Here is a 26,924-nt window from a genome sequence, read left to right as displayed (position 1 = left end):
TACAAGCATTATTCTAATGTATACCAGAGCACGGTAAGGTGACCAGATTTTTTAAATGAAATCCGAGGACATATTTTTTTTTACTAGTAATAGCGGCAATCAGCGACTCTCTGCCCATCGCCGCCGCCCGCCTCACAGCCTGTCAAGTCTTACTCTCCGGGCCCCGGCTACTCCTGGGCAGAGGCGGCTCTAGGCTTTGTGAGGCCTTAGGCAAAGCTTGACACGGGGCCCCACTCTCGCCCATGATGGGAAAATTAATTCAAGGACAAGAGCCTCTTCCCCACAACCCTGGCTGGTGGTTGTGGGGGTCTGCGAGCAGGGGGCTTATCGAAATCTGGAAGCCCCCTTTAACAAGGTGGCCCCCAGATCCTGCTCTTTAATAACTAAGGGACTGGGGCCACCCTGTGATGTCACCTGGTGAACCCGCCCACTTGTGGCATGCTGGGTGATTGACGTCACAAGGGGTGGTGTCACCGATATTTACTGGTTGTTAGGGATGCTGGCGGCCCCGCTCCTTAGTCAGGGCTCATAACGCTGCCTGAGCACATCAGCGTTAAGGTCCCCTGTCCCTCAAAACTGGGGTAATGCATTGGGTAAGTTAGGCGGCCACGAGGCCCCTGTGAGTGTGAGGCCTTAGGCGACCGCCTAATTAAAGAGCCGCCTCTGCTCCTGGGTGGGGAGTGGAGGAAGATCACTAGGAAGGCAAGGAGATAGGCAGGCAGGCAGCTGGCCGGGACTTGAGCCAAGGCAGAAATACATGCAAGGGGAGCTGAATGGACACCCGAAACTGAAGAAATATTCCCTCCGCTCCGACCAATACATGATCATCAGAAAGGGGCACAGATAATGGAAAAAAAATACACCCCCTAAGCTAGCAGGAGCAGCAGAGCGGGGGGGGGGGGGGCTGTAATTCAGATTTTCTTTTTTAATTCTGCATTAACTGTCTTTGAAGTTGCCCCAGCCCCTGTTCAAATCCGGGGACAGACTTGGTCCGGGGACTGTCCCCGGAAACCAGGGATGTCTGGTCACCCTAAGAGATGCCCTGCATCTCCAGCCATTCGCCTGTGTTAGCAACCCTGAGACTCCTCCAGCCACTTGCTAGTGCTACCAGCCCCGAGATCCCTCCAGCTGTTCGCCTTTTTATCAAAACTCGCCTAGACTTCACTGTGAGAGGAACAGTGCAGCTAGCTGTTTATGTACTGTATACTGCCATTCTGATCCAGTCTTCATTGTTAATTCCACTCTGCACCTATTTAGTAAACTTCAAGTTGCAACTTCAATTTAATGCCCCTTTCACACTGGGGCGGGGGCGGCACTGGCGGTAAAGCTTTACCCTCAATTTCGCTGCGCTATTCGGCCGCTAGCGGGGGGCGGTTTTACCCCTCGCTAGCGGCCGAGAAAGGGTTAAAACCACCGCAAGGCACCTCTGCAGAGACGCTTTGCCGGCGGTAAAGCCGCGGTGCACCATTGATTTCAATGGGCAGGAGCGGTGAAGGAGGGGTATACACACCGCTCTTTCACCGCTCCAAAGATGCTGCTAGCAGGACTTTTTTTTACCGTCCTGCTAGCGCACCAGTGTGAGAGCCCCCAGGGACAGCAGCGGCTGTTTCAGGTCACTTTGCAAGGGCCATTTTTAGCATTATAGCGCCTGCAAAGCAACCCAGTGTGAAAGGGGTCTTATTGTTTGATTCTACCTGCTATTGGGGTGAATTCTGAATATTTTTTTCTCTCTGGACAACTGCTAGGTGGTTTATTGCCCGTGGTGCATGCTGGGAGAGACTATAAATAAATGGGGTGACCCAGGGGTGAAAACTTAGCTACTGAAGAGTGTTGGGGAACTGGGTGGAAGCTACTGCAAGTGCCGCCACCATGTTTCACGGTGGGGATGGTGTGTTCAGGGTGATGTGCAGTGTCAGTTTTCCCCACACATAGCGTTTTTTGTTGAATTTTGGTGTCATGTGACCAGAGCACCTTCCCCCACATGTTTGCTGTGTCCCCTCCCCCACATGTCTGCTGTGTCCCCTCCCCCACATGTCTGCTGTGTCCCCTCCCCCACATAGCTTCTCACAAACTGCAAACAGGACTTCTTATGTCTTTCTTTCTCCAATGTCTTTCTTCTTGTCACTCTTCCATAAAGGGCAGATTTGTGGAGAGACCACTAATAGTTGTCCTGTGGACAGATTCTCCCCCCTGAGCTGTGCAGCTCCTCCAGAGTTACCATGGACCTCTTGGCTGCTTCTCTGATGAATGCTCTCCTTGCCCGGCCCGGTCAGTTTAGGTGGACGGCCATGTCTTGGTAGGTTTGCGGCTGTGCCATACTCTTTCCATTTTCCGATGATGGATTGAACAGAAGCTCCGTGAGATCTTCAAAGCTTGGGAGATTTTTTTATAACCTAACCCTGCTTTATACTTCTCCACAACTTTATCCCTGACCTGTCTGGTGTGTTCCTCGGCCTTCGTGATGCTGTTTGTTCACTAAGGTTCTCTAACAGACCTCTGAGGGCTTCACAGAACAGCTGTATTTATACTGAGATTACATGACATACAGGTGGGCTCTATTTACTAATTAGGTGACTTCTGAAGGCGATTGGTTCCTCTAGATTTTAGTTATCAGAGTAAGGCTGCATTCACACCTAGGCGTATATACGCCTGAAGCGCGACGCCGCAGCCGCCCCTCATACGCTGGAGGGATGATTTTCCCGGACCTTTTTTTCAGGTGTCTTTCGGCGTTCGGCATAGGAGATGTGAACCATCTCCATAGAGGGGGTGAGGCTGCATTCACAATCGCGGCGTTTTGTCGCCGCGGATCGCGGTACAAAACGCCGCTATTTGCCGCCGCAATTCGCGGGACAAAACGCCGCGATTCAGTACGCCTAGGTGTGAATGCAGCCTAAAGGGGCCGAATACAAATGCCCCTCCCCGCCCCCCCCCCCCCACACTTTTCACACATTTATGTATAAATGTATCATTTATCATTTTCCTTCCACTTCACAATCATGTGACACTTTGTGTCTTCCTGCTGGCTGATCATATAAAGAGATCTTCTACTCACAATCCTTCATCTTAGCGAAGAATCCCTCTTGTCTGGGCAGAGATCTCCCCTCCTTCCTCTTCATACTGCCGTGGAAATCATTCAGCATTTGCTTCTGGAAAATGACGACTTTCACCATCCGGACAGATTGGGGCGATCTGGCGAAATCGGCCACCGATTCCAAAATGGAGTCCGCCACCTCCGATGAGGAGACGTTCCCCATACCTGCAACACAGTCCACAAGGTTAGAGTTTAATAGGAAAGTGAAGTAAAAACACAAAAATGTCCCATACTGTAGACATCGTACAGGAGATGGTCAGAGACTGCAGACATAATACAGGAGCTGGTCAGAGACTGCAGACATAGTACAGGAGATGATCAGAGACTGCAGACATAATACAGGAGATGATCAGAGACTGCAAACATCGTACAGGAGATGGTCAGAGACTGCAGACATAGTACAGGAGACGGTCAGAGACTGCAGACATAGTACAGGAGACGGTCAGAGACTGCAGACATAATACAGTAGCTGGTCAGAGACTGCAGACATAATACAGGAGATGGTCAGAGACTGCAGACATAGTACAGGAGATGGTCAGAGACAGGGGACACAAGGACACATGGATGGCGTCAGGAGGAATAGGGCAGTTTTGAGACCACAGAGTCAGTAAATGAGCAAACTGCTTCAGTCAAACCTGAATGATTCTAATTGGCAGCCAAATGCACCAATCAGCACCGTTCAGTTCTTTCTTGTGAAATGGTGATTGTCTCCAACGAGTTGACCAATCAGATTGTGATCTGGTAAACGGGTCTTTTAGAGATGATGGTGACACGGGGGAGGAATATGATGTGTGGGAGTATATATATATCAGAGCACAGACCTGTCCCTATGGCGGGGAAGGCCACGGATGTCGCCTGGAGTCGGGCGCACTCGGTCAGCGCCTTGGTGATGAAAGATTTTATTCCACTGGCGGAGTTGGTGCCGAGCATATGGAGGATTTTCTTGCAGCGAAGATTCCCATTCTGTGTCACAATGTGGTCTTTATTACCCCGAGATCCTGGAGATGGAAAAAAAATCCAATAATAAATAACTGCTATTATGCAAGTCCATATTATCCAATCACGTTGTCCCAAAAAAAAAAAACTACTCCTAACACAAATCCTCTACCCCACAAATTTCCCTTTCAAGCACAAATCTTCACTCCTCACTCCAAATCCCCTCTTCCAGAACAAATACCCCCCAATCATCCCTACTGCCATAAATCCCCCCCAGCAAAAAAAAAAAAATATTCCCCCCTCACCATATTACTTTTATAGCACAAACCCCTCAAATCCCCCCTTCTTGCACAATACCTTATTCCTGCGTCTGCATTACATGGTGCAGGAATATCTAGGGGCAAGAGCAGACTTGAAGACCTTTCCAACAGAGCATCCACTGGGTTAATGGGTCTTGAGGATAGACCACTGGCCAGAACTTGCTCAATATGCAATTGAGTTACTGGCCTGTCCTGCATCCAGCATTCTTTCTGAACGCGCATTCAGTGCTGCTGGAGGGTTTGTAACAGATCATAGAGTGCGCCTGTCCACAGACTCTGTTGATAGGCTCACATTCATAAAAATTATTCTGTCTTGGATCAACAGCTATCAAGCACCTGATGCTGATGTACCTGATTGAATTTTCTATGGATGTGGGATTCCTTGAAGACTGTCTATGCTGAGTGACTATCCCACTCCTCCTCAATCTTGATGATGCTAGCTTCTAAGAATATTTTGGTTTAGGGTACTACCACCACTGCCTAAGGCCCAATTTTTCTGCCCCTGTTTAACAGGGGCATGTAATTAATATTTTTGATCTAATATTTCACAGCAGGGCCAGTTCCTGCGCCCACCAAGAGTAACTGTGAGGGCTTACAGTGTTGTGGCACCACCAACACCTAAGGCACAATTTTCTGCAGAGTATATAGGGCAGGCTGTATAGTATATATATATATATATATATATATATATATATATATATATATATACTGCTGTTCAGAGTATATAGTGCCTGGGGAAGCCACACTTTTTTTGGGGTGTGAGGTTTGCCTTAATATCCATACCAGACCCAAAGGGCCTGGTAATGGACTGGGGGGGGGACCCATGCCGTTTTTCTCAATGATTTTCATCTATATTGCCGGGACCCGACAATACATTACATCCGTAAGCAGTTTTGAATTACTTTTTTTCCTTTAGAAATGTAATTTAGCTGCGGGACAGAGTTCTAAACACAGGAAAACTGCACTACTTTACAGGCATACTATAGACACCCCCCAGGCACGATATTTAAAGGAATTTTTAATTTTTATTGTTTCAATTTAAGCATTATTAAAATCACTGCTCTCGAAAAAACTGCCTTTTTTTTGCATTGATACATGTTTCCTGGGGCAGGACCCGGGTCCCCAAACACTTTTTATGACAATAACTTGCATATTAGCCTTTAAAATTAGCACTTTTTCACGTTCGTTTCCCATAGACTTTAATGGTGTTTGAACAAACCACAGGTGTTCGGCTCATCCCTAATGTTGAGTTTCATGCTCTGTAGGCAGGCCCGGACTGGCCATAGGGCAATCGGGCATATGCTTGGTGGGCCACGGCGGCCCACGGGCCGGTTGCGGCCCGCGAACGGCCCTCGATGGGGCCGCATGTCACATCTCCCCAGGGGTGTACCAAGGGGGGACGCCCAGTTTACCCGATAGCAGAGATCCCCCTGCCACCAACACAGCACCAGATAGAGAGAGACGAGCTGGGCGTATCACAGCCAGCTCTGACATTTCTCCCCCTCCCCTTGCTGCCCGCAGGACCAGTTAGAGGAGAGGAGCTGCTTCTACTCCTCCCCCTCCTCTCGTCCTCTCCTCATGTGTCTGCCCCGCCCACTCTCCCCGACAGACACTGTTCTGCTGCCTAAGGGATGTGGGCGGGAATATTTAAGATAAAGCCAAACAGAAAGGAAAGATGGAGTCTGAAATCCATCCATCCAGTCAGTCCCTCCTGCCTCTGAGTGAGTCCTGTGAGTACTGTAAACTGATGTAAGAGGTGCCCTTCATTCCCTTCTCTCTCCCTATTATCTATCTATCTTTAGATATCTATCTATCTTCCTTCCCTTCTTTCTATCTTTATCTATCTTCCTTCCCTTCTTTCTTTCTTTCTATCTTTGTCTATCTATCTATCTTTATATATCTTCCTTCCCTTCTTTCTTTCTATCTGTATCTATCTTTCTTTCTCTATCTTCCTATCTATCTATCTATCTATCTATCTATCTATCTATCTATCTATCTATCTATCTATCTATCTTCCTTCCCTTCTTTCTTTCTATCTGTATCTATCTTTCTTTCTCTATCTTCCTATCTATCTATCTATCTATCTATCTTCCTTCCCTTCTTTCTATCTTTATCTATCTTCCTTCCTCTTCCTATCTATCTATATTCCTTCCTCTCCTTTTTTCTTTCTTTCTTTCTATCTTTATCTATCTTTCTTTATCTATCTTCCTTCCTTCCTATCTATCTATCTATCTATCTATCTATCTATCTATCTATCTATCTTCCGTTCTTTCTTTCTATCTTTCTATCTTCCTTCCTTCCCTTCTTTCTTTCTTTCTTTCTTTCTTTCTATCTTTATCCCCGCGCCGCACCCCCCCCCCCCCCCCGGGCTGCTCAGTCTAAAATGCCCGGGCCTATTTTTTGTCCCAGTCTGGGCCTGTCTGTAGGAGATGGTGACATCCCCCAGAACAGGGTATTTACTGCTGCCAATATGACTTCCAGGTATTACAATGCCAGTCTAAGGTTTCTTACCCAGCTGGATGCACTCGTCTATCACACTCTGTCCCGCAGCGTCCAGGATGGCTTTAGACACACCTAGGAAAGAAAAAAGCAACATGATTAGGAGAATCCAACTGATATAGAAAAATAATTGTATGTTTTACTATAGATTAAAGGACAATATTGAGTGCTTATATGCCAATGTTAGGCTCTTTAATAACAGATGCAAAGAACACTGGATGGGAGATATGGGACTTTAAAGGTGCATTTTGTACAAATCCATACAACACAAACAGTTAAAAAAAATGGAAATATTTATTACATCACATAGAAAAAGATAAAAACACTTCATACAGTGCACCGATGTCCAATAACAATAAAAGCACACTACTTATGAGATACACCGCTGTTTCCACGCTCTTAATTCAACGCATTTCACCGTGAGGCGTGGGGTCATAACTCGTAATGGGTAAGGAAATATATTTCAAAGTGTGAGTCTGTTCAACTAACCCTGCACGCCCAAATGGCTAAGGACTGATCATCCACCTATACCGGATCTCAGGGATGGACTGGCCATTGGGACTACAGGGAGTTTCCCGGTGGGCCGATGGCTCAGTGGGCCGGCTTCAGTGGCAGTGGCCCGCTGCCCCCCTCCGCTCCTCTGTCTCTACCTCCCCGCAGCTCTCACCTGGGGGGGAACAAAGAAGCGGGGGGAGGACCAGAGGAGCAGGGGGGGCGACAGAGGAGCATGGGGGAGGGGACAGCTGGCCTCTGAGTTTCTCACTTCTGCCTAATCTTGTCCCATAAGGGGGGGCCATCAAACTGATTCTTTGCCCCGGGTGAAATAATATCTAGCTTCCCCACTGGTACTGCCTATAAGAGTACCAGTACCAGCCGTTCTACTCTAATAAAGTAGTGGCTAGTGACTAGTGAAGGGGGAGAGGGGGCTTGGGTGGCCAGGGGGGGTGCGGGAGTTGTCCGGCCGCCGTGGGAGAGATCTGTCAAAGTGGGCCAGTCTGGATGAAGTCCAGGGCCACATTTTTGTCCCAGTCCAGCCCTGCCGGATCTCCCGCAGGGAGGGGTATATCAACAACATAGGGTATGTAAAAGATACAAAGGTAAGACTTTCAAAAATTCAGAACATGGGGCTGCAGGGAGCCTAATAAATCACTAGATGGCACCAGGTACCATGATATCTAATAGCGATCACTGCTCGTTTGCTGTTTGTTAGAGGATCAGGCTCCAACAAAAGTAGTCCCTGGGAGCCTGATCCTCGCACAAGCGGCGAGCAGTTTGCAGTGTTGGTGGAGGCGGGAGGGACAATGGAGGAGATGACAGACAGAGGACAATGAGAACACAGGTATTAGAGCCCTTTCACACTGGTGCGTTTTTGCTGCGATTTTGCCGCGTTTTCGCGGTAAAAATATCGCTATTAAAACGCTCATGAAACGCTCCCCATGCATCTCAATGGACCCTTTCACACTGAGGCGTTGCGCTGGAGGAGCGTTGAGAAAAGTCCTGCAAGCAGCATCTCTGGAGCAGCTTTTGAGCGCTGAAAAAAACGCTCCAAAAACGCCCCTCTCCATTGAAATAAATTGAAAACGAGGTAAAAACGCGGTAAAAATGTGGTAAAAACGCGGTAAAATCGCAGTGTTTTACCGCTATTTTAACGCTCCACTATAGGCGTTTCCAGTGTGAAAGGGCTCTTAGAGATGATTAAACCAGTGGAAGCTCGGTTTAAGAGTAACTTGGCTTAAGAGCGTTTTGATTTGCAAGCAACTTTATTTATTTTTTATTCTGATTTGGTTTGCGAGTGTTGACTCGCAAGACGAGCAGAATTCAAGCTAAATAGGCCTGCAGTACCTCATTTGGCCTGAGGTACGGAGGAGCAGAAGCTGGGCAGAGCCGAAAATAGGCCTGCAGTACCTCATTTGGGCTGAGGTACGAGGGCGCAGGAGCCGAGAAAAGCCGAACATTGGCCTGCAGTATCTCATTTGACCTGAGGTATGGGGGCACAGGAAACGAGCCGAAATGTCCTCGGGCCTTTTCGGACATTTTCGGCGCTCTCTGGAGCTCCCCCACCTCTGGCCACATTCGGTATTGCATCCCATTGAAGTCAATGCGGAACTAATTATTTTCGCTTCCATTGACTTCAATGGGAAAACTCGCTTTGATATGCGAGTACTTGGGATTACGCGCATACTCCTGGAACGGATTATACTCGTAATCCGAGGTTCCACTGTAAATGGTATTGGGGTGAAAGTGTTTAAGGTATTTATCACCCCCCCCCAATTAGTAAATACCTGATCTCATGGTGAATGACTTGTCAGTTGAATTGACGATGATGTCCGTATCCTCCTTTGTTATATCTCCAGTTTTTACCTGGTAAGTAACCGATCCGATCGTCAATTCATGAGTCCCCGATGACGGCGTGCTCGCTGTGCCATAGACGACTGCAACAGATGAGAGGAAGAGGAATTATCCCCACCCAGGGCTATTCCAGCATTCTTCCTGAACTCTGCAACCAACGCTACCAATGGATCTCTGCCGATCCAAATAATATCTGATTTGTGATGAAACCAGCAGCTAAACCCCAGTGATTGCGCATCTTTAGAGTCCCCCAATCTCCCCAACACACTGGAGCCCCGAAGAAGGTGGAGATCTTTGAGCTCTCGAAATGCGTTGGTCTGTTATGTTCTATGTGAGCAAATGTCAATATTAAAAGTGTTTGGACTCTAAGACCTTTTGTTTGGATCTCTCATTGGACTTTGTGCTTGTAAACCTGAAAACGAAGGCAGTGTGCCAGAGAGTAGAGGAATAGGCTGTAGGGGGTCCTGCTGCTCTGAACAAGTATGGGCAGCTTCCTACTATCTGTTGCCCTGGGTGAGACATCTATCGGCCTGTGGCCATCCCCACTTACCTGAACCGGCTCCATCAATGGCATGTGAGCTCCGGGAGGTTCCTGGTGCCGACATATCGCTCTCAAAGCTTACTGTGACATTTCTATCTGTCCGACTGTTGAGTTCTTTGGAAAACTCCTAAACAGGATGCAGAAATCGAGTTCTATCATACAGCATTATACATATATACAGTGTGCAAAACAGTTATTTCATACAGTCTTCGCAATATGAGCCCAACAAGAGAATAAGGACCCTTGCTCTCTGTGTAGAAGCAGTGGTCTCTCTCCAGAGGTCTGGCCCACCCCCTGTAGAGTCAGAGTTAGAACTCTCCAATTAGCAGCTAGTGTAAGCTTTGCTGACTACACAGCTGGTGGCCTGACTCAGCAGTGAGTATGCCAGTAGGGATGGGCGAACGGTTCGGCCCGAGCATAAGTTCGGGTCGAACTTTGGTTGTTCGGATGTTCTGGCGAACACCGAACTATATGCTGAGCTCAGAGAAAATTCGAAAGCCGAGGAACCCCATTAAAGTCTATGGGACAGTAACATGAAAAACCAAAAATGCTAATTTTAAAGGCTTATATGCAAGTTATTGTCATAAAAGTGTTTGGGGACCCGGGTCCTGCCCCAGGGGACATGTATCAATGCAAAAAAAGTTTCAAAAACTGCAGTTTTTTCGGGAGCAGTGATTTTAATAATGCTTAAAGCGAAACAATAAAAGTTCCTTTAAATATCGTACCTGGGGGGGGGGGGGGTGTCCATAGTATGCCTGTGAAGAAGCGCATGTTTCCCATGTTTAGAACAGTCCCTGCACAAAATGACATTTCTAAAAGGAAAAAAGTCATTCAAAACTGATCGCGGCTATAATGAATTGTCGGCACCGGTAATACAGAGAAAAGTAATTAAAAAAAAAATGGCATGGGTTCTCCCCCAGTCCATTACCATGCCCTTTGAGTCTGGTATGAATATTAAGGGGAACCCCGAACCAAAATTAAAACAAAAAAATGTGTGGGGTTCCCCCCAAATTCCATATCAGGCCCTTCAGGTCTGGTATGGATTTTAAGGGGAACCCCGCTCCGAAATAAAAAAAAATGGCGTGTGGTTCCCCCCAAAAATCCATACCAGACCCTTATCCGAGCACGCAACCGCAGGAAAAGAGGGGGGGCAAGAGAGCGCCCCCCCTCCTGAACCGTACCAGGCCACATGCCCTCAACATGGGGAGGATGTCCCCATTTTAATGAGGACAAGGGCCTCATCCCCACAACCCTTGCCCCGTGGTTGTGGGGGTCTGCGGGCAGGGGCTTATCGGAATCTGGAAGCCCCCTTTCACAAAGGGGACATCCAGATCCCGGCCCCCCCCCCATGTGAATTGGTAATGGGGTACCCCTACCATTTCACCCAAAAAAGTGACAAAATGTTAAAAACCACAGGAGACAGCTTGGGAGAAGTCCTTTATTAAAAATAAAAAAAAAGAGATTTCAACGATGTAATCCAAGCCCCGCCGCTACGCACGATACCGCCGTGACAGCTCTTTTATAGCTGAGGGCAGGGCCACTCGCCACGTGCGCCGGTGACCCTGCCCCCTCTGACGCGTCACGGGAAACGGGTCAATGGTCTGGTATGAATTTTTGGGGGAAACCCCACGCCATATTTTTTTTAATTGGCGCAGGGTTCCCCTTAATATCCATACCAGACCTGAAGGGCCTGATATGGAATTTGGGGGGACCCCCACTCATTTTTTTTATTTTGGTTTGGGGTTTCCCTTATTATTCATACCAGACCCAAAGGGCCTGGTAATGGACTGGGGGGGGGGGGGCCATGCTGTTTTTTTTCAATTACTTTTATCTGTAGTGCCGGAACCCAACAATTCATTACAACCGCAAGTAGTTTTAAATTACTTTTTTTCACGGGAAACATGCGCTACTTCACAGGCATACTATAGACACCCCCCAGGTACGAAATTTAAAGGAATATTTCACTTTTATTGTTTCACTTTAAGCATTATTAAAATCACTGCTCCCGAAAAAAAAACAGGCGTTTTTAAAACTTTTCTGCATTGATACATGTCCCCTGGGGCAGGACCCGGGTCCCCAAACACTTTTTATGACAATAACCTGGGGAGGGGGGGGGGGGTGTTTGGCTCATCTTTATATGCCAGACCTCTGGAGAGAGACCACTGCTTCCTCAGAGAGCAAGGCTCCTTCTCTATAGAATGCTGGCAGGGGACAGGCTTTCCATTCCAGCTGTGGCCTCCTTCTAAAGAACACAAATCGGCAAGACTTTGCTCACCTCTTAGAACTTATTTTGCTGATTCAAACTGACTGAAAGTTCACATATGTTGACGTTTTTACCCGGGAATTGTAATTCTGTTCAGCCGGTTTTGCAATTTACACACTTCTGCTACATTGCATTCCCCAAAGGGGGACACCACTGTTTCCTCATTCAGCTTTACAGCTTCCTAGGCAACCTGCCTGCCCAGTGAGCAATAAACCTGCAGTAAGATGCACCTAGTGAGCAGACTTCTGTGTGTCTATATACTAGTTCTAACAGACAGGGCCGTCTTTAACGCAGGGCAAAAGGGGCCTCTGCCCCAGGCCCAGCCTTTGTTGTGGGGCCCAAAGCAGCTGCCCCTTGAGCCCGCTCTGCCTGCAAATAGTTGATAAGTGGATTTGTGAGGGACAAAAAACAAATGTTTGCCCAGGGTCCAATCAATATTAAAGGCGGCCCTGCTAACAGATGCCCTGCAGTCCAACTTTATGATCTGAATTACAAGGAGGAGCTTCAAGTAATATGATGTTAGAGAATTTCAGACATCTTGAAAAACTTGTCTTTTCAGAAGTAAAGAAACACGCCTTTTACACGCACCATCGCTAAACTCTGGCCAAGTCAGGGGGAAACCCGCAACACAACCCAATGGTGGCCTCAGTGTGAAGACTCTGAGATCCGGCATTCCAATCATTCCGGGTGAGAGGACATGTTTTCAATGTGTCTAGGAGGGTATGAGAGCAATACATGTCGGATATCCAGAAGACGTCCCCCCATCGGAAGATATTGGGGACATATCTGCCCATTAATGCCCAACCTAAATTATGGCCTAGACTTCAGAGGATGGCTGGAGCTGTAAGCACAATCTGGACACTAGAAGTAGACTTTCTGGATCGAACGCACACATTGGGAGGGAACCCAATGTTTATAGAGCATTTTATGTCAAAGAAAAATCAGACGAGGTGGTTCTGTATGTCCTGTCAATCTTTCCACTGAATTTTGGTCATTTGGTAGAGTCTCCTGGAGCCCACACACAAGATATTGTCACACAGGAAATCTGTGAACGGTTTTAATTAATTTCTAAAACTTTTTAAACTGATTTATTCTATCTTTTTATTACTATATATATATATATATATATATATATATATATATATATATATATATATATATATATATAAAACAATCTTCGTTTTACAAATATATATTTAATACGCAAGAAAGATTCCTAGAGCACTATGAGTTAACCAAAGAGATGGCAGTATAAGTGGTTCACCTTTAGACACTCTGTCTCTGTATAAAACCTTGGACAAAGCAATATGGAAGGGGAGGAAGAAATCTCTGCCCTGTAGGTGAGGGAAGGGGAGAAGTCTCTGCCCTGTAGGTGAGGGAAGGGGAGAAGTCTCTGCCCTGTAGGTGAGGGAGGGGGAGAAGTCTCTGCCCTGTAGGTGAAGGAGGGGGAGAAGTCTCTGCCCTGTAGGTGAAGGAGGGGGAGAAGTCTCTGACCTGTAGGTGAGGGAGGGGGAGAATTCACTGACCTGTAGATGAGGGAGGGGGAGAAGTCTCTGACCTGTAGGTAAGGGAGGGGGGAGAAGTCTCTGCCCTGTAGGTGAGGGAGGGGGGAGAAGTCTCTGCCCTGTAGGTGAGGGAGGGGGGAGAAGTCTCTGCCCTGTAGGTGAGGGAGGGGGGAAAAGTCTCTGCCCTGTAGGTGAGGGAGGGGGGAGAAGTCTCTGCCCTGTAGGTGAGGGAGGGGGGAGAAGTCTCTGCCCTGTAGGTGAGGGAGGGGGGAGAAGTCTCTGCCCTGTAGGTGAGGGAGGGGGGAGAAGTCTCTGCCCTGTGGGTGAGGGAGGGGGAGAAGTCTCTGCCCTGTAGGTGAGGGAGGGGGAGAAGTCTCTGCCCTGTAGGTGAGGGAGGGGGGAGAAGTCTCTGCCCTGTGGGTGAAGGAGGGGGAGAAGTCTCTGACCTGTAGGTGAGGGAGGGGGGAGAAGTCTCTGCCCTGTAGGTGAGGGAGGGGGGAGAAGTCTCTGCCCTGTAGGTGAGGGAGGGGGGAGAAGTCTCTGCCCTGTAGGTGAGGGAGGGGGGAGAAGTCTCTGCCCTGTAGGTGAGGGAGGGGGAGAAGTCTCTGCCCTGTAGGTGAGGGAGGGGGGAGAAGTCTCTGCCCTGTAGGTGAGGGAGGGGGAGAAGTCTCTGCCCTGTAGGTGAGGGAGGGGGGAGAAGTCTCTGCCCTGTAGGTGAGGGAGGGGGGAGAAGTCTCTGCCCTGTAGGTGAGGGAGGGGGAGAAGTCTCTGACCTGTAGGTGAGGGAGGGGGAGAAGTCTCTGCTCTGTAGGAGAGATAGGGGGAGAAGTCTTTACCGTTAGAGTGTCTCTATCACTGGGGTGCAGAATGAAGTTGACTTCTCTCAGATGTTGGGCGTTACTTTTGCTGCTGAACTTGAGAATCTCTTCGAACATGAAAGAGGCGGCGGCCCTCTTTGGAAATCCCAGAACTCCGGTCCCGATGGCCGGGAAAGATATGGATCTCAGTTTTTTCTTCTCTGACTCACACAGGCAGCTCCTCACGATGTCCCTGAAAATCTACAATTCAACACACAGTTATCAAAAACCCACCTTGGCAAAGATGTGAGCGGCCGGGATATCAAACGGTAACAACCCAAGTTGCAATATATTTATATTCTGTATATTCGCCAGCTTATCGGTCCTTGGATGTGGTGGCCACATTGGTTTTCATATTTTTTTGAACCTAAGAAATGTTTTTTGCAAGTAGTTGCCGTGTCCTTGTAACTTCCTGTACATGGAACTGAAATCTCAAACAATGTTATCAGCTTCACCAGATATCTTATGCAAACTACAGAACACCTCCCAGGCAAAGAAAATCAGAAGAGGGCAATGTGTTCTGTATTCTTAGAGTGGCAACACTGCTCCTCTATAGATACAGTACAATGATCAGGGGAGCCATATCAGGGGGGGGGGTACAGGCATAGTAAGGGGGCGCCCGAATGTACCCAGGGGTCCGCAGGAGAGAGCCGAAACTTTCTGATTTTTGGCAGCATCCACCAAGCCCCCCCCCCCCCCCGTTCTCTGTGATTTGCGGCAGGAGAGAGGTGAGCTGACAGGTTCAGATTTTCGGAACCCCCCCCTCGGTTCTCTGCTCGCGGCAGGAGAAGGAGAGAGGTGAGCTGACACGTTCAGATTTTCGGCAGCACCCCCCGGTTCTCTGGCTCGCGGCAGGAGAAGGAGAGAGGTGAGCTGCTGACACGTTCAGATTTTCGGCAGCACCCCCCGGTTCTCTGCTCGCGGCAGGAGAAGGAGAGAGGTGAGCTGACACGTTCAGATTTTCGGCAGCACCCCCCGGTTCTCTGCTCGCGGCAGGAGAAGGAGAGAGGTGAGCTGACACGTTCAGATTTTCGGCAGCACCCCCCGGTTCTCTGCTCGCGGCAGGAGAAGGAGAGAGGTGAGCTGACACCTTCAGATTTTCGGCAGCACCCCCCGGTTCTCTGCTCGCGGCAGGAGAAGGAGAGAGGTGAGCTGACACCTTCAGATTTTCGGCAGCACCCCCCGGTTCTCTGCTCGCGGCAGGAGAAGGAGAGAGGTGAGCTGCTGACACTTTTAGATTTTCGGCAGCACCACTTCTCTGCTCCAGGGGGGCCATGCCTAAGGGTACTTTCACACTGAAGCTCTGGGTGCGTCGGCACTAAAGTGCCTCTATTTTTAGTGGCGCTTTACCGTAGTTTTTGCCGTGATTTTCGGCCACTAGCGTTGCAGTTTTAACCCCTGCTAGCGGCCAAAAAAGGGTTAAACCTAGCCTCAAAACTGCCCAGTGTTTGGAGGCGCTACCCCATTGATTTCAATGGGCAGGGGCGCTATAGGAGCGGTATTTTCACCGCTCCTACCGCGCCTCAAAGATGTGGCTGGCAGGACTTTTTTTACCGTCCCGCCAGCGCAATGCTTGTGAAAGCCCGAGGGCTTTCACACTGGATAGAAAGGAGCGGCTCTTTCAGGGCGCTTTGCAGGCGCTATTTTTAGCGCAATAGCGCCTGCAAAGCACCTCAGTGTGAAAGCAGCCTAAAGCTTTGTAAGGGCCCCAGAATTTGTGATGGATGCCCTGACAAATAAGCAAGGGGGTTATTTACGAAAGTCAAATCCACTTTGCACTACAAGTGCACAGGAAATTGCACTGAAAGTGCACTTGGAAGCCGCTGTAAATCTGAGGGGGAAGATCTGAAATGAGGGGAAGCTCTGCTGATTTTATCATCCAATCATGTGAAAGCTAAAATGCTGTTTTTTATTGTCCTTGCATGTCCCCCTCGAATCTCCAGCGACTGCACTTGTAGTGCAAAGTGGATTTGCTTTTCGTAAATAACCCCCTAAAGCCCCGTACACACGGAATTCCTGACAGAAAAAGTCAGATGGGAGCTTTTGATCGGGAATTCCGACCGTGCGTACGCTCCATCTGACTTTTTCTGTTGGAATTCCCGCCAGCAAAAGATTGAGAGCTGGTTCTCAATTTTCCAGACGGAAAAAAATTGCTATCGGGAAATCCGATCGTCTGTATGTTTTTCCGACAAGCAAAAAAACACGCATGCTCGGAAGCAATTTGACGCATGCTCGGAAGCATTGAACTTATTTTTCTCGCCTCGTCGTAGTGTTTGTTGTACGTCACCGGCGTTCTTAACGCTCGAAAGTTCAGTGACCGCGTGTATGCAAGCCAAGCTTGAGCGGAATTCCGTCGGAAAAAACATCCAACTTGTTTCCGACGGGAATTCCACTCGTGTGTACGGGGCATAAGTGTGTTACTGGCAGGTAAAAAAACACATGCAGCAACCACATCTAAGGACTGGTAAGCTGCAACTTGTTACATTTTTGGATTTAGATACTTTTTTTGTTACATTTTTGGATTTAGATACTTTTTTGTTACATTTTTGTTACCTTCTCAGAAGAACTTTGTTTTCCATTCCAAGCAGGAACCACGACGTGGATAACAATCCTACATTTCAGGTTGCAGCCCTCAGTGGTGAACACGGAACCTTCATCCGGCTGGACTCCATAAGTGACCTCCTTCAGACATTGCTGAAGCTTGTCCCCAGCCTTGTTTAGAAGAGCCCTTGATGCTCCTCCGCTGCCGAGGTTCAAGTCTTTCCCCACGCTGTTCACAATGGCTTCTGTCTGAAAGACATCACAAATCTCACAATGAATGGGGAGATCCTCTTAAGATTTTCCTCAGCTTTTCCTCCAGTCGTAGCAGCAGGTGATGTTCTCCAGACTTTGGGCGGCGCCCCCGCGGTGATAACCAGTAGCAGCATAGAAGAAGTGCGCTGATTACTTCACCCAGAGGCGGCTCTAGGCTTTATGAGGCCTTAGGCAAAACTTGACATGGGGCCCATTCCAGGGCAGGACTTAGGGTGGTGGGGGCCCCTGGGCTTGAGTGTTGAAGGGGCCCCCTGGAGCCGAGAATTGGGGGGGATCGAAGTTGTTGAGCGGGGGGGGCGAATTGAAGTTGTTGAGCGGGGGGGAGCACATTAAAGTTGTTGAGCGGGGGGGGATTTTGCAGTTGTTGAGGGGGGGGGTGCCTCTCACCTGTGCCAACAGCCGGGGCCACAGACTGTCATTAGCCCGGCTCTCGGCTATCTTCCCTTCAGCAGCCACAGTCCTCCACACACCACTCCGGTTCCTCCTGCTTCCGTGCTGCCTCCTCTTGCAGTGCGGGAAAATTAACCCTTTTGCGGGACTGCGGGAAGAAGCTGTCTGTGCGGGAAAGTCCCACAGAATCCGTGCGTGTTGGGAGGTATGCGCAGGGCCGCCATCAGGAATTTTGGGGCCCCTTGCACAGCTTAAGGCATGGGCCCCCTGAAGCAGAGAACCTAGGGGGGGTGGGGGTGCTGCCGCCTGAAATTGAGAAGCGTGGGGGCTGCCGCAAATTGAGAAGCGGGGGGGGCCTTTACAAAAAAAAGAAGAAATAAAGAAGAAAACAAATATATATAAATATATGTAGCCATCCGGGGCCCTGGGGACCTCTGGGCCTTTTAATAAAAAGAAAAAATAAACCTCTGGGCCCTTTAATAATAATAAAAAAAAACATTTATAAAAAATACATAAAAAAAGGGAGGTTGCCAAACCCGGGGGCCCTGGGGACCTCTGGGCCCCTGGGAACCTCTGGGCCTTTTAATAAAAAATAAAAAAATAAACAAAAATAAAAAAATAAACATTTATAAAAAAAATAAAAAAGGGGGGGTTGCCACATGGGGCCCTGGGGACCTCTGAGCCCTTTAATAAAAAAATATATATATATATATAAAAAAAAATGTAATTTTTTTTATAAAAAAATAAAAAAGGTGGGTTGCCATCCGGGGGCCCTGGAGACCCTTGGGCCCTTTAATAATAATAATAATATATATATATATATACATATATATATATATATTATATATATATAAAAATAAAAAATATATAAAAAAAACATTTTTTTACAAAAAATAAATAAAAAAAAGGGGGGTTGCCATCCGGGGCCCTGGAGACCCCTGGGCCCTTTAATAATAATAATAAAATATATATATATATATATATATATATATATATATAATATTATATATATAAAAATAAAAAATATATAAAAAAAAACATTTTTTTACAAAAAATAAATAAAAAAAAGGGGGGTTGCCGTCCGGGGCCCTGGGGGCCTCCGGGCCCCTGGGGACCTCCGGACCCCTAAAAAAAAAAAAAAAAAAAAAAAAAAAAAAATTTTTTTTTTTTTTTTTTTTTTTTTTTTAAAGGGGGCCCCCTATTGGGTGGGGCCCCTGGGCTTGAGCCCAGTCAAGGCCAATGGTAAGTCCGGCCCTGGCCCATTCACACCCATGATGGGAAAAATAATTCAAAGGACAAGAGCCTCTTCCCCACAACCCTGGCCGGTGGTTGGGGGGAGTCTGCGGGCAGGGGGCTCATCGGAATCTGGAAGGCCTCCAGATCCTGCTCTTTAATAACTAAGGAGCGGGGGCCACCAGGCGATGTCACCTGCTGAACCTGCCCCCTTGTGACGTCATTGACTGAGGGCATGCTGGGTCATTGACTTCACAAGGGGTGGTGTCACCGATATTCACTGGTTCACTGGTGCGTCACCAGGAGGGAACTCTTCCTTAACTAGTTGTCGACCAGCCGCCATCATTTTACGGCGGCAGGTCGGCTCCCCTGCGCGAGACCCCGTAGCTATACGTCGGGCTCTCGTAGCAGCCACTAGGGGCGCGTGCGCCGCCAGAAACGCACGCTCGCGCTCCCTGCTCGTCCCTGACTCCCGTGCACGATGGGCGCAATCGCCGTCGGGCACCCGCGATTGCTCATTACAGAGCGGGGACCGGGAGCTGTGTGTGTAAAAACACAGCTCCCGGTCCTGTCAGGGGAGAAATGCCTGACCGTCTGTTCATACAATGTATAAACAGCGGTCAGTCATTTCCCCTAGTGAGGCCACCCCCCCCCCCTACAGTTAGAACACACCCAGGGAACATACTTAACCCCTTCCCCGCCCCCTAGTGTTAACCCCTTCCCTGCCAGAGGCATTTTTATAGTAATCCAATGCATTTTTATAGCACTGATCGCTATAAAAATGACAATGGTCCCAAAAATGTGTCAAAAGTGTCCGCCATAATGTCGCAGTACCGAAACAAAAAAAACTCTGATCGCCGCCATTACTAGTAAAAAAAAAAAAATATTAATAAAAAGGCCATAAAACTATCCCCTATCTTGTAAACGCTATAACTTTTGCGCAAATCGATCAATAAACAGTTATTGCGATTTTTTTTAACGAAAAATATGGAGAAGAATACGTATCGGACTAAACTGAGGAAAAAAAATGTTTTTTTTATATATTTTTGGGAGATATTTATTACAGCAAAAAGTAAAAAATACTTTTTTTTTTCAAAATTGTGGCTCTATTTTTGTTTATAGCGTAAAAACGAAAAACCGCAGAGGTGATCAAATACCACCAAAAAAAAGCTCTATTTGTGGGAAAAAACGGACGCCAATTTTGTTTGGGAGCCACGTCGCACGACCGCGCAATTGTCAGTTAAAGCGAAGCAGTGCCGAATCGCAAAAAGTGCTCTGGTCTTTGACCAGCAATATGGTCTGGGGCTTAAAGCGGAGGTTCACCCTAAAAAACATCTATGTACCATCCCATCCAGCGTACTTGCGTCAGCTACAGTATGCTTTTTTTCCCCGCTGTATTTACCATATAATCGTTCAGTTTCTTTTCAGACTCCCGCGGGGAATAGGCGTTCCTATGAAGAGGGGAACACGATTGACGTGCGGCTATGGCGCGTCACGCGTTTCAAAAATAGCCGGACTAGGACTCGGCTCGTCACGGCGCTATACGGAGCCTGCGCACAGACTAGGAGCTGACTGCGCAGGCGCCGTATACAGCTGAGTCCTATTTCGGCTATTTTCGGAACTCGTGATGCGCTGTAGCCGCACGTCAATCACGTTCCCCTCTTCATAGGAACGCCTACTCCCCGCGGGAGTCTGAAAAGAAACTGAACGATTAAACAGCGCAAAAAAAAAAAAAGCATACTGTAGCTGACGCAAGTATGCTGGATGGGATGGTATATAATTCTTTTAGGGTGAACCTCCGCTTTAAGTGGTTAAAGGACACAGACAACAAAAAAAACAACCTATTCCACTTGACCTCCAGAAGATCCCCCCCCCCCTTCATAACCAGGCCATTTTTTGCGATATGGCACTGCGTTATTTTAATTGACAATTGCGCGGTCGTGCAACGTTGTACCCAAATAAAATATGTCCTTTTCTTCCCCCACAAATAGAGCTTTCTTTGGTGGTATTTGATCACCTCTGTGGTTAATTATTTTTTGCGTTATAAACAAAAAAAAGAGCGACAATTTTGAAAAAAGAAAAACAATATTTTTTACTTTCTGCTATAATAACAAATCCCCCCAAAAAATGTTAAAATATAATTTCTTCATACATTATGGCCAATATGTATTCTGCTACATATTTTTGGTAAAAAAAAAAAAAAAAAAAGCGTATAGGCCCATATTCTGAGTAAATATCCGCCAGCTTCGCTTAGGGCACTTACACTCCGCTGTCCCAACTTACTGGAGCAGGTGTTGTATTCCCCAAACACTTGCTCCATAAGTTGGGACAGCGGAGTGTAAGTGTCCCGGCGTAGCCTGGCGGATCTCCAAGGGGGCGGCTTCTATTCAAATGAAGAGCGCCCCCGATGCGAAAGAACTGGGCATGCGCCGGGCTTCAAAAAGCCCAGTGCGCATGCTCCAGTTCTCGGCGGGAAAACGTCAATGACGCCGACCTGTGCGTTATTGACGTAAAGTCGTATTCAAGAACGACTTACGTAAACGACGTACCCGACGAAAAAACACGACGGGGACCCGACGCCATCCGTAACATGGCCTACGCGAGACTTGCGGAAACTTACCCCTCATATAGCAGGAGTAAGTTTCCGCTTACGCAAACGACGTTAGCGACGGTTACGCGACGCGAACTCGTTCGGGAATCGGCGTAGAAGGATCATTTGCATACGCAAATGACTCCTTCACTTAAATGCCATCTAGCGGCGGCCGGCGTCATTGCATTTAAGATCCGCCAGTGTAAGTGACTTACAGATGGCGGATCTTAAGTGTATCTATGCAAAAATGATTCTAAGAATCAGGAGCATAGATACACGGGCCAAAAAAGGGAGATACGATGGAGTATCCTGAGTTACTCCATCGTAACTTCATTGAGAATATGGGCCACAGTATATTGATTGGTTTGCGCAAAGGTTATTACGTCTACAAACTATGGGATATTTTTATTCATTTATTTATTACTAGTAATGGCGGTGATCAGTGGCACTGAGATGTTGCAGTGATCATTCTGACACTAACTGACACGTTGTGGAAACCAGTGACACTAATACAGGGATCTGATTAGTTTGCTCTAAAGTTATAATTAGGGTTGAGCGAACGGACTTTGGTTTTTTTTTTTTGTACCCGGACATTTCGCTGAAAGTTCGGGTTCGGGTCCGGTGTTCGGCAATGTTACGGCGGGCTGCAGGGCAGCCAATCACCATTTGTTTTACTTGTTTTACCTAGAAGCCATCACAGCCATGCCTACTATTGGCATGGCTGTGATTGGCCAGTGCAGCATGTGACCCAGCCTCTATATAATCTAGAGGCACACAGCACAGCTCGTCACTCTGCTTTAGCTAGAGTAGGGAAAGGCTGCTGCTGATCTGAGGGAGAGATTTAGATAGGACTATCCTGCTTTAGAAATCTACACCAGCAACGTTTCTTTCTGTGAGATACTCTGCATTAGATAGTTTAGGGCAAGGTTCCTGCTGATCTGAGGGAGAGAATTATATAGGAGTCAGTCCTACTTCACAAATCTAATTGCACCAGAATAGTGTCCCATCATTGGTGTCAGTGGAAGGAATAGTGTCCCATCATTGGTGTCAGTGGGAGGAATAGTGTCCCATCATTGGTGTCAGTGGGAGGAATAGTGTCCCATCATTGGTGTCAGTGGGAGGAATAGTGTCCCATCATTGGTGTCAGAGGGGGGAATAGTGTCCCATCATTGGTGTCAGTGGGAGGAATAGTGTCCCATCATTGGTGTCAGTGGGAGGAATAGTGTCCCATCATTGGTATCATTGGCAGGAATAGTGTCCCATCATTTGTGTCAGTGGGAGGAATAGTGTCCCATCATTGGTGTCAGTGGGAGGAATAGTGTCCCATCATTGGTATCATTGGCAGGAATAGTGTCCCATCATTAGTGTCAGTGGGAAGAATAGTGTCCCATCATTGGTTACAGTGGGAGGAATAGTGTCCCATCATTGGTGTCAGTGGGAGGAATAGTGCCGCATCATTGGTGTCAGTGGGAGGAATAGTGACCCATCATTGGTGTCAGGCCTTGTACACACGACCGGATCTATCCGCTGGGATTGATCCGCGGATCAGTTCCAGCGGATAGATCCGGCCGTGTGTAGGCCCGAGCGGACAATTGTCGGCGGATAAAAATCTAGCCGACGGATTCCCAGCGGATAAAAATTTTGTAGCATGCTACAAAATCTATCCGCTGGGATCCAGTCCGGTCGTCTGTACAGACTCACCGGATCAGTCCGTCCGCTCCCATCCCTCGCATGCGTCGTAATGATTCGACGCATGCGTGGAAGTGTTTACCTTCCAGCGTCGCGACACGTGACCGCGGATGTTTTCCGCGCGGATTTTGATCCGATGGTGTGTAAAAGCCATTGGATCAAAATCCGAAGGAGAAATGTCCGCTGGAAACGGTCCGCCGGATTTTGGATAACCCCTCGTCTGCACAAGGCCTCAGTGGGAGGAATAGTGCCCCATCATTGGTATCAGTGGGAGGAATAGTGTCCCATCATTGGTATCAGTGGGAGGAATAGTGTCCCATCATTGGTATCAGTGGGAGGAATAGTGTCCCATCATTGGTATCAGTGGGAGGAATAGTGTCCCATCATTGGTATCAGTGGGAGGAATAGTGTCCCATCATTGGTATCAGTGGGAGGAATAGTGTCCCATCATTGGTATCAGTGGGAGGAATAGTGTCCCATCATTGGTATCAGTGGGAGGAATAGTGCCCCATCATTGGTATCAGTGGGAGGAATAGTGCCCCATCATTGGTATCAGTGGGAGGAATAGTGCCCCATCATTGGTATCAGTGGGAGGAATAGTGCCCCATCATTGGTATCAGTGGGAGGAATAGTGTCCCATCATTGGTGTCAGTGGGAAGAATAGTGCCCCATCATTGGTATCAGTGGGAGGAATAGTGTCCCATCATTGGTGTCAGTGGGAGAAATAGGGCCCCATCATTGGTGTCAGTGGGAGAAATAGGGTCCCATCATTGGTGTCAGTGGGAGTAATAGAGTCCCATCATTGGTGTCAGTGGGAAGAATAATGTCCCATCATTGGTGTCAGTGGGAGAAATAGGGTCCCATCATTGGTGTCAGTGGGAAGAATAATGTCCCATCATTGGTGTCAGTGGGAGGAATAGTGTCCCATCATTGGTATCAGTGGGGGGAATAGTGTCCCATCATTGGTGTCAGTGGAAGGAATAGTGTCCCATCATTGGTATCAGTGGGGGGAATAATGTTCCATCATTGGTGTCAGTGGGGGGAATAGTGTCCCATCATTGGTATCAGTGGGGGGAATAGTGTCCCATCATTGGTATCAGTGGGGGGAATAGTGTCCCATCATTGGTATCAGTGGGGGGAATAGTGTCCCATCATTGGTGTCAGTGGACGGAATAGTGTCCCATCATTGGTATCAGTGGGGGGAATAGTGTCCCATCATTGGGGAAGGTTCCTGCTTGTCAAGATTATTTATTTAGATTTTTATGTATTTTATGTTATTTTAAGTTATTTCCCTATCCACATTTGATTGCAGTGTACAACATTGCAGTGCTCTTACCAACATTTTTCTGCCATTTGCAGCTCTCTAGCCCTTTCCCTTCGTTTTTTATAGACATTTTAATAGTCAACAATTTGGGTCCCCATTGACTTCAATGGGGTTCGGGTCAAGTTCGGGTCCCGAACCCGGACTTTTTTCCAAAGTTCGGCCGAACCCGTCGAACCCGAACATCCAGGTGTCCGCTCAACTCTAGTTATAATGTCTACAAACTATGGGATATTTATTTATTTGTTTTTTTATACTAGCAACGGCGGCGATCAGCGACTTATAGCGGGACTGAAATATTGTGGCGGTGGTCAATCTGACACTAACTGACACTTTTGACACTTTGTGGGAACCGGTGACACTAAAGGCCCATACACACGATCGGACTTTTTCGACAACAACGGTCCGACGGACGTGTTTTATCGGACAGTACGACCGTATGTCTGTACGCTCCATCGGACAATTGTTGTCGGTTTTTCAACGGACAAATATTCGCGGTGAACGCTCTCAAACTTTTCCGACAACAAATGTCCGATGGAGGATCATCCGATCGCGTGTACACAAGTCCATTGGACTAAAATCCAAAAGTACAAACGCGCATGCTCAGAACCAATGCTAAACATCACACCACAATAGCAGAAGTTGCCCAAAGGGTGGCGGTAAAGAGCAAAAAAAAACATGTGAGGTGGTGAATGTTGGCTGAAAATGTTCCGCCCGTGTGTGTGCAGAACAAGTTCACGGGCAAGGACAAAAATCCACGGAAAAGTCAGATGGAAGTCCGATCGTGTGTATGAGGCTTTATACAGTAAAAATATGCACTGTCACTGTACTAATAACGCTGGCTGGGAAGGGCTTAATATCTAGGGCCATCAAAGGGTTACATGTGTAACTGTACTGTGTGAGGTGCTTTTACTAAGGGAAGAGATGAAATGTATTACCTGCTCTGCAGGAACACAAACTTCATCCCCCCCCCCCCTGTCAGAACACCAATCTGCCTTGTTTACATAGGCGTGCACACAGGGTGTGCCCGGGCGCACCCTAATCACTCCCTGCAGTGCAGATTTCCCCTGCTGCCCAGTGCCCCCTCCCACAGCATGGCTGGCTTCCCTCCTTTCCCATTGGCTACTGCAGTGGGCACACTTAGATGATATTTCAGGATGAGTGGGGGACGGGGTAATGTCATTTTCCAGCCCCTTCCCTTTCTGAATGAACACAGTGAGACATCGGTACCGTGTTTTTGAGCTTTCAGGTGCAAACCCTAACGCAGCAGGCTGCGCACACCTATGCTTGTTTATATAGGCAGATCACGGTTCTGTCTCTGCCCGCCCCGATTGGTGGGTGCCGGCGGACATTGTGTATCTGCCACCTGGTGATAGACAGTAATGACAGCTGAAGCGTGCCGGCTGCGGCGTGCAAGAGCGCCCAAGTGTCAGATCACGCACTAGGTACGTGATCTGGCACAGCGGGGCTGCCTTGTCAGGGTATGTCTATGGCCTCGTACACACGACCGGATCTATGCGCTGGGATTGATCCGCGGATCAGTTCCAGCGGACAAATCCGGTCGTCTGTACGGCCTAGCGGATATTTATCCGCGGAGATTAGCATGCTAAGAAATGTATCCGCTTGAATCGGGTCCAGCGGATTGATCCGGTGGTCTGTACAGACTCACCGGATCAATCCGTCCGCTCCCCTCCCTCGCATGCGTCGTAATGATTCGACGCATGCGTGGAAGTACCGTGTTTCCCCGAAAATAAGCCCGGGTCTTATATACATTTTTTCGACAAAAGACCCAGTAGGGCTTATTTTCGGGGTAGGGCTTGTCATGTGCTGTCTTCTCTCCCCATCTCCTGGAACGGAGTTAAAAGTGCCTGTAAAATCATAAAATGCACTGTATTACAGCCCCCATACAATGTAAAGTGTGCACCGTACCTTCCTACAGCGCCTTCCTTGGTCCTTCCGTGACCCACCTGATCGGTCTTCCATGCTCTAAGCACTGCAGAGGGAGGGGGGCCCCGAGATCCTCTGCTGACAGCAGGCAGAAGAAGAGCAGCGGAGAATCAGCTGAGCAACGATTGGCGCTTCCATGTACCGCCTGAATGGTCTTTTCCTGCTCTGAGCACTACAGAGGGAGGGGGGGCCGAGATCCCGCTGAGCTGAGCAGCGCCGCAATGAAGGTATTCACCAAAGAAACATACACAGTCTAGACCACACAACCCCAAACTAGGGCTTATTTTTGGGGTAGGGCTTATATTGCAGCCTTCTCCAAAAATGACAGTAGGGCTTACTTTCGGGGTAGGTCTTATTTTGGGGGAAACACGGTACTTACCTTCCAGCGTCGCACACGTCACCGCGGATGAATTCCGCGCGGATTTTGATCCGATGGTGAGGTACAAGCCATCGGATCCAAATCCGGAGGAGGAATCTCCGCTGGAAACGGTCCGGCGGACCGTTTCCAGCGGAGATCCCCTCGTGTGTACGGGGCCTTTGTTATACTGTCGGCAAGCGGGTTAAACATGGCTTACTTTA

At 48.1% G+C, this 26,924-nt stretch overlaps 1 protein-coding gene across 3 annotated transcripts in view; it reads right to left on the bottom strand.

The window, feature by feature from the left end:
- Positions 1–26,924, bottom strand: part of LOC120944284 (protein mono-ADP-ribosyltransferase PARP14-like) — a 65,086-nt gene that overhangs the window by 16,293 nt on the left and 21,869 nt on the right. For all 3 annotated transcript variants that reach the window (XM_040358307.1, XM_040358308.1, XM_040358309.1), the window contains exons 7-13: positions 16,915–17,151; positions 14,341–14,562; positions 9,746–9,863; positions 9,129–9,278; positions 6,859–6,921; positions 3,913–4,089; positions 3,053–3,256 (exon numbers count right to left, since the gene is read on the bottom strand). In XM_040358307.1, the coding sequence (XP_040214241.1) occupies positions 3,053–3,256; positions 3,913–4,089; positions 6,859–6,921; positions 9,129–9,278; positions 9,746–9,863; positions 14,341–14,562; positions 16,915–17,151 (1,171 nt within the window). The remainder of the gene's footprint in view (positions 1–3,052; positions 3,257–3,912; positions 4,090–6,858; positions 6,922–9,128; positions 9,279–9,745; positions 9,864–14,340; positions 14,563–16,914; positions 17,152–26,924) is intronic.

The sequence above is a fragment of the Rana temporaria genome, chromosome 6 (genome assembly GCF_905171775.1).
Source record: "Rana temporaria chromosome 6, aRanTem1.1, whole genome shotgun sequence".
Lineage (NCBI taxonomy): Eukaryota > Metazoa > Chordata > Amphibia > Anura > Ranidae > Rana > Rana temporaria.
This window is presented reverse-complemented; position numbering and strand designations above follow the sequence as displayed.